Below are 7,687 nucleotides of genomic sequence, written 5' to 3' on the forward strand. Positions count from 1 at the left end.
AAAACATAATAAAAAAATCTTTAAAAAAGGCCAGCAAAACACAATTTTTACTATTAAAATAGGATTTGGACAATAATTCGACAAACAATGATAAATCACCTACCGAAAGAGCTCATTGGTCGATTTAATTGTGGCCACTCAAGCGGACGCTCGACAAAATGTGCTCTAATTACGTCGCTTAAAACGCACTCCAACATTTTTTCCACGACAAGGAAATCCTTTTTTTCAGTGGCATTTTGAAAACTGCTCCAAAAACCTTTAGAAATGGTTACTGTCTCTTTAAGAATTCCCACAGCGCTTTCCCTGTGCTTTCATCTGGCCATGAAAAAGACATAAAGCTTCAAGTCTTTCCCCACAAATACACAAGCAGAGGGCGGAAAAAGTTCCAGGCATGGTCAATTATGCAGCAGAGGCAGAGGCAGTGGCAGCGGCCAGTAGTTTACACCTGCTGGAGGGGGAGGCGAGGAGGAGCTGCCGCCTGCCGACTTGAGATCACATCAGCCGTAGCTGGAGGAGCCACAAGTTCCCCAGCATCTGCCTTGGCTACCTCAGGTGGACTATTTCTCTTTCTAGGATGAAAGTGCACGTCTTGTCTTTGCTGTGGGCTCCTTCTATCTTTTTTCTGCAAGGGAGGTACTGTAAACATCCAATCGTAAGCGGACCCATGTCCAATTTGAACGAATCCGATTGATTGCTCCATGTTTGTGTCTAATCGTTGACCTTGCTTAACAGCTGATATTTACAGTTAGTTGGATTTCTCCGGGAATGTATATTGCAAAAAAAAAGGAATAATAACATTAGGGCATTAATATTACCCGACTGCTAAACTAATGTGACGAAGTAGATGTTTGGAAATATCTGATTTTTAAATCATATGTCATGTCATTGACTGCAAAAATGGGAGATTTTACTATTATCTTAGTTTTTGGGGGGTTGTAGTTAAATAGAATAACATACATTTTTAAAGCATTTAAATAGAATAAATTATTTAGTGTTTTTTTGGTCTGTCGCTAAATAGAATAACATACATAGATTTTAAAGCATTTAAATAATATAATTAGTTTTTTCCACTTTTAATTTCTTTTAAATTCAGTTCCTTTTGAATTTTCAATTCATAAAAATGCAAAAATGGGAGATTTTACTGTTATGTTATTTTAATTAACCACAAACCCCAAAAAGATGAATTATAGTTAAAATAACATACTTTTTAAAGCATTTAAATAAAATAAAATATTTAGTTTTTTTTCCCACTTTGAATTTCTTAAATTCAAAGTATTCACTTTAAAATGAAAAATCTATTTAAAAAAAAAAGACTGTTTTTTTTTTTTTACATTATTTAATGGTCCCACCGTGGGCGTCCGATGCTCTTTCACATGTGAATCATTCCAAACCGAGTTCATCTTTATTTCCTTCTAACTCTTCTGATATCTAATAATTCTTGAATGTGACATCTGGAGGCAAATATGTAACCTTATCCCGCCCGCGGTGGTCCCGCCAGCAGGTCGGTCCTGTGCAAGGAGATGAAGTCACACGGTGCTGCGCCCAGACCGCCCTCGCCATCTGACTTCCTGGACAAACTGATGGGTCGCACATCTGGCTACGACGCTCGCATCCGCCCCAACTTCAAAGGTGCGAGACGCGTTTGCCGTTCAATTTGTTCAAGGGAGCAGGCGTCGAAGTGGCACAAATTCGTGACAGATGGGTCGAGGGGGACCAGAGACGCTTCGGGCCGGGGACTCACAAGAGTCATGTGTGTGTGTTTTCTTTCTCTTCACGGTTTTACTGTTGACCCGCAGCCTTGGGTTGTGATATTTTTACACTTCCTTCACATCGTTTTAATTTGAAATGTGCAGCAGCGCCCGCGTTTTTCGCCCACAGGCCCATTTGCGTCCAATCGTGATCTCCCGCTCCAAATGAAGCCGGCAGATTCTCTCTGACATGCTTTGGCCTTCCACTAGTCTCTTGGCTTGAATTCCATATATATATATATATTACACATGGTATTTGATATCTCTGCCCACACTGCCGTCAGTGCATGCTGGGAAAATTCCAGCTGATTATCTATAAATACACTAATGTCAGGAAAGCACAATCAATAAATGATGGCCTCCGGGGCAACCCGCCACCTCAATATTTTATATTTAGTTGTCAGCGTGTGTGTTAGTTAGATAGATAGATCTATTGAAAGATTGTTGTTCTGTTATATAAAAAGAAGGCTACATTTTGACCTAGTTGTGTGTCTCTTAGGACCTCCTGTGAATGTCACCTGTAACATCTTCATCAATAGTTTTGGCTCCATTACTGAAACCACCATGGTGAGTCTTCCTCATGTCCTCTTAAACTTTAAGATTTAAAGGGACAGTGGACCTCTATTCAACTGTTATCATTATCTTAACTCAGTGTGTGCGTGTGTATAGACGTCCAATTAATTTAACTGGCTGGCTTTTTCCCCAGTTTAATTTTATTATTTTTGACAAATTTAAATGGTCCTTTTTCTCAATTGCAAAATGTCTTTTCTATTGAGTTTTAAAGGGGCACTGCACAAAAACAACTCTTCCTTATGTTGTCTGAAGACTTTGCAGTCTTTTATTCATTCACATTTAGAGTGAGCAAGACTCATGTATTTTCTAAAATACTTAAAAGGCAGCGTCATGAAATATTAATTGTCGTAATTGAAAGCGCTGTGAGTACACAGGCCTGCAAAATGTCACAATTGTTGCAGCGTTTTCATTTTGTTCTCGCCAACTCACCCGTTAGATTCATTTGTTTTTAAATGAATACTACTAATATGATGACAAATAATTGTTTTACAAAACGGGGTAAAAAAAAATATGGCAAAGGCCCACACTACCAGATTTGAACTCTTTAAAATTTGCTGTAATATCCTATTTTCAAACCCAATTGTATATTGTTTGTATCCAATCCATGACAGGACTACCGGCTCAACGTATTTCTACGGCAGCAGTGGAACGACCCTCGGCTGGCTTATAAAGAGTACCCGGACGACTCCCTGGATTTGGACCCGTCCATGTTGGACTCCATTTGGAAGCCCGATTTATTTTTCGCCAATGAAAAGGGAGCAAACTTCCACGACGTCACCACCGACAACACGCTGCTGAGAATATTCCAGAACGGCAACGTCCTCTACAGTATCAGGTGACCAATGACTCACTCAGCATCTGGCTAGAACTAAATCATAAATTCAATATCTTCCTAAATCAATCATTTTTGGGGGGTGGCAATTACATGAAAGCCGTTAAAACCTCTTAGAATGCCCGGAGCATGTTTTTTCTGGACTGTAACAATGTAAACGAGTCTTTTATTCCATTTCTCCAAACTTAGAACACACATAAAATCTATCCGCGTGAATACAAGCGCTACCACGACAGCTGGTTATCATATTTTATTGCTTTTTCTTCCCCCCCCCGGTTCAGTTCACCTCAGTTGCCATTTTATCCAGCTAACTCTATGAACATGGTAAACAGTAACTGCAGGCTAAATGAATTCAAGTGAGTCAAGTAACGCGAAAGCAATGTGGTGTAATAATCGGGGATTACAGTCCACATATGGTAATAAATAATATTGCTAGAGCGTGATCGTGTCCCAGTTCAACAAACGTCCTATGCAAAACCACTGAAACCTCCCAAAAACACGATTGAAATCTATGTTATGTCCCTCAGGCTGACATTAACCCTCTCCTGCCCCATGGATCTGAAGAACTTCCCCATGGACAGCCAGACGTGTATCATGCAACTGGAGAGCTGTGAGTAGTAACTCTTAATTTGAAAGGGTGTCGACAGTCTCAGTCTCAGTCTTTCTCCCTTCTAGTCGGTTACACCATGAACGACCTCATCTTCGAATGGTTGGACGTGGGCGCCGTGCAAGTGGCCGACGACCTGGTGCTCCCCCAGTTTGTGCTCAAAGAGGAGCAGGGCCTGGGCTACTGCACCAAGCATTACAACACAGGTACGCCACAAAACGGCGTCTCGGACGGAGGCTCGCCTGTCCATCGACTTCTATCTAACCAGCCCGTCAGTTTGGACCCGTATCTCTTGTCGTCGTTAGGTAAATTCACCTGCATCGAGGTCAAATTCTACCTGGAGCGTCAGATGGGCTACTACCTGATCCAAATGTACATCCCCAGCCTGCTCACGGTCATCCTTTCCTGGGTGTCCTTCTGGATCAACATGGACGCGGCGCCGGCCAGGGTGGGCTTGGGTATCACCACCGTTCTCACCATGACCACCCAGAGCTCCGGATCCAGGGCCTCTTTGCCCAAGGTTGTCTTTGCTTTTCTTTCATTTAGCCCAATTCAGTGAAAATAGCAAGGCTCGTTTTTAAAGTGCCTTTATTTCCCCTTCACAACCAATAAATTCGTTACAACCAGGGAACAATTTCAATACTGCATGCTAATTCTAAAACAGCAGTCTTTTTTTAAACAAACATGTACATTTATATCATTCACAGTTTACCTACTTATCATGTTGTCACTATCTAAACTGAATATAGTGTTAAATGAACCATTTCTTTTATATTTTTAAAATGTCCAACAATCACACAGTTTACGCTAGCATCGCACCCCCCCTTGATCGTTTAAAAATTTGATATGATAAAGAAAAGCCGACATCTGTTTGAGATTCTTCACCCAAAAGTGGTGCTCTGGAAAAACGTGTCCGCTTCATCTCCAGCCGTTTTGCGTGGAATCTTTGCCCTGAGAAAGTGTGTCACCATAAAGCATGCAATATAGAGAAGTTTCTTTAGGCTAGATGAGAGAACATGTGTATTTACTTAGGGAAGCTCATCCTTGAGTGAAATGCCTGCGAGGTGTCTGTGCTAGCTACAATTCTTAACTGAAATGCCCCAATTGACGGCGCTAGACGTCCAACCCATCGAAAATTGACACTTTGTGCTTCTCCGCCTGCCCTTAATTTTTTGCTTCCTTTGTCGAGATCTTAAATATCACTGACTAGAGCACTCAACGCTTAATATGATGCATCCCAGCTAGTTTGAAGACATTTTTAATCATTATTTTTTGGCAGAAGCATATTTTATTTTTTCCATTAAATATGCTTCTGCAAAAAGATAATGATTATAAATGTCTTCAAACTAGCTGGGATGCATCTCAAATAGGTATTAATGGGGTGCAGTGGAATCATCAAAATCAAAATATACTTCCCCCTAAACAGAAGCAGGATTTATTCACTTGCGCGATGAAATGCTCCCAACTAAAACGGACAGGAAAAAAAATCTGAAAAAGCTTTGTTGGCAAAAATCCAACCCGACTCTTGAATTTGAATGATTTTTCCAAGGCCACGTTTGCTGTTTTGCAGGTGTCCTACGTCAAAGCCATCGACATCTGGATGGCAGTGTGTCTACTTTTTGTGTTTGCCGCGCTCTTGGAGTACGCGGCCGTCAATTTCGTTTCCAGGCAGCACAAGGAGTTCTTCCGACTCAGGAAGAAGCGGAGAGAGCAAGAGCGCCAACGGACGGTAAGTGCTGTCAACCTCTTCCGCCCACCTACCAAGTCACTCAGGCTAACTTAGCCCTCGGGGCTAGCTGCTAGCTGTCACCTGCTATAGCCTCTCCGCATCTAAGTTGTTTGTCGCAGCGCGGAGAGCATTCGTTGACCTGTAATTCATTGAAGCCATCACTCCGTTCCACTCAGGATGGTACGCTCTCAAACGTGCGATGAAATAACACCATAACTGACCTTAAAATGGGAGCATACCATATTTCCCCCCCAAAAACTACGCTGAACAAGCATTGATGCTCGTGCTCATAATTGGGGATAATTTGGAGTGTTTAACCAGCCAGAATGTGAACAATACACACATTTCAAAACTGTGAGGTGGATGTGCTAATCACTGTTTTTTCGTTTGTTCACATGTAAAATTACATTAGTGCCGTCATCTTCATTTTTTTTTACATGCCCTGTTGGATACATGAAGTTTCTAATCTGTGCAACCTAGTCAAATTTTATGGGGCAAAGATGGAACGGTGTCTAATATATTTTATTAAAAAAACAGATACTATTATTGATTATATAATACAATTTCCTTTTATAAAGAAAGAAATTGTTCACTGTGACTCATACATCATACATCACACATCCAAAGATTACTAAGCGTCAGTATTATATATATATACATACACACGCGCGCGCACACGCACACGTACACACACCCGCGCGCACACGTACACACACACGCGCGCGCACACGCACACATCCACACGCGCGCGTACGCACACATACACACGCGCGCGCACACGCACACATACACGCGCGCACACACACGCGCGCAGATACACACGCGCGCAGATACACACGCGCGCACATACACACGCGCGCACATACACACGCGCGCACGCACGCGCGCGCACACACATATACACACATATACATATACACACACATACACACACACATATACACACCAGAATCCACAAACACTAACTCATTAGTCCCGATTCAAATGCAACGCTCTGATTATTTTTTGCGTTACATTCTAATGGACAACGAGCCAGTTAATAAACCAGAAGTGCGGTTGGATGATTCCCCCTTTCTCTCCCCCCATCCATTAACAGGGAAGTGGCGCGAGCAAGACGAAAGGCAACATGTCAGACAACGACGCGACTCCAGGGAGTGTGGGGCAGCAGTGCAGCGCCTGCGCTCGGGTACACGATGCCGCCCGACCGCTTGGTTTTTCCGCAAAGAAACGGCACCACCACGATAATCTTCTCATCCTCTCTTTTCCACTTTCAGGAGGAGGAACTGGCGCGGCAGGGTTTACTCTTCCACACTTTCGGCCTCGGGCTCGGTCCAGAAATGGACGCCACTCCAGTGTTTGCCGATTTGCCCCCCGGCTTCGGCTACTACGACATAAGGCGACGCTTTGTGGAGCGAGCCAAAAAGATTGACACCGTCTCTCGAGCCGTCTTTCCTATGAGTTTTCTGATGTTTAATGTCCTCTACTGGCTCACCTACAAGGTCCTACGGCACGAAGATGTCCAATTTAAACGGTGAGCCCACCAGGGACAAATGTCACAGAAACCTAAACGGGCCTCCGAGGCAACGCGCGTGAGCTACTAGGAAAAAACACGCCACTCCTGAGGTATTTTTAATTTTTTTTCTCCATTCATACGTCATTTTTATTTTTGAAACGGACACTTGCAAGCCATATTGTATAGCACTTGTCAGTTAGTGTCTCTGGTATAAGCACAAAGTCATGTTCTCAATGTTGTGACCGGTGAGAGTATACAGTCATACCTTGAGATACGAGCTTAATGTGTTCCAGGACTGAGCTTGTATGTCAAGTCGACATTTCCCATAGAAATGAACTAAATACATGTATCTCAAGGTAAATATTTGCTCGGAATTTTACTCGTATTTCAAATTCCTCGTATGTCAAGGTGCTACTGTATTTCAAATCTGCTCACAATAACACTTGTGTTCTTGTTTCTTTCCTAAAAGAGGAAGATGACCCTACCTTATGTCTTTACCTGTATTTGAACGACTTTCAATAAATGTCTGAGTCGAGACCTCAAGGCATTTTGATGATGTGTCACAGGTCTGTCTGTCTTTTCATAACTTCATTTTTGCGTAGTGTATTGAGTGCATGGCCACAAGAGGGCACTGTTGGGATTGGACATATTTTGCATATTTTAGACATCTTCCTTGGGTTAGAAT

General features: G+C 42.5%; 1 protein-coding gene across 2 annotated transcripts; it reads left to right on the forward strand.

The window, feature by feature from the left end:
- The first annotated feature begins 273 nt into the window (after nt 1-273).
- On the forward strand, nt 274-7,555 carry glra4b (glycine receptor, alpha 4b). 2 transcript variants are annotated; one of them, XM_077592230.1, is made up of 10 exons: nt 274-633; nt 1,499-1,629; nt 2,248-2,315; nt 2,933-3,156; nt 3,681-3,763; nt 3,829-3,966; nt 4,066-4,280; nt 5,331-5,489; nt 6,586-6,675; nt 6,764-7,555. In XM_077592230.1, exons 1-10 carry the CDS (start codon nt 575-577, stop codon nt 7,022-7,024), a joined length of 1,428 nt encoding a protein of 475 aa, XP_077448356.1. In that variant the 5' UTR covers nt 274-574; the 3' UTR covers nt 7,025-7,555. The 2 variants fall into 2 exon arrangements, with proteins under 2 accessions (XP_077448356.1, XP_077448357.1); XM_077592231.1 differs by having other exon boundaries at nt 275-633; nt 1,502-1,629.
- Nucleotides 7,556-7,687: the final 132 nt, after the last annotated feature.

Source organism: Stigmatopora argus, chromosome 22, assembly GCF_051989625.1.
Source record: "Stigmatopora argus isolate UIUO_Sarg chromosome 22, RoL_Sarg_1.0, whole genome shotgun sequence".
In the NCBI taxonomy this organism is placed as follows: domain Eukaryota; kingdom Metazoa; phylum Chordata; class Actinopteri; order Syngnathiformes; family Syngnathidae; genus Stigmatopora; species Stigmatopora argus.

What these genes read in the sequence shown, in the direction of transcription:
- glra4b (XM_077592230.1), top strand. Translation starts at nt 575, where the DNA reads ATGAAAGTGCACGTCTTGTCTTTGCTGTGGGCTCCTTCTATCTTTTTT. An exon ending in CATCCGCCCCAACTTCAAAG is followed by an intron (nt 1,630 to 2,247) that starts GTGCGAGACGCG and finishes TGTGTCTCTTAG; the next exon opens with GACCTCCTGTGAATGTCACC. An exon ending in AACGTCCTCTACAGTATCAG is followed by an intron (nt 3,157 to 3,680) that starts GTGACCAATGAC and finishes TATGTCCCTCAG; the next exon opens with GCTGACATTAACCCTCTCCT.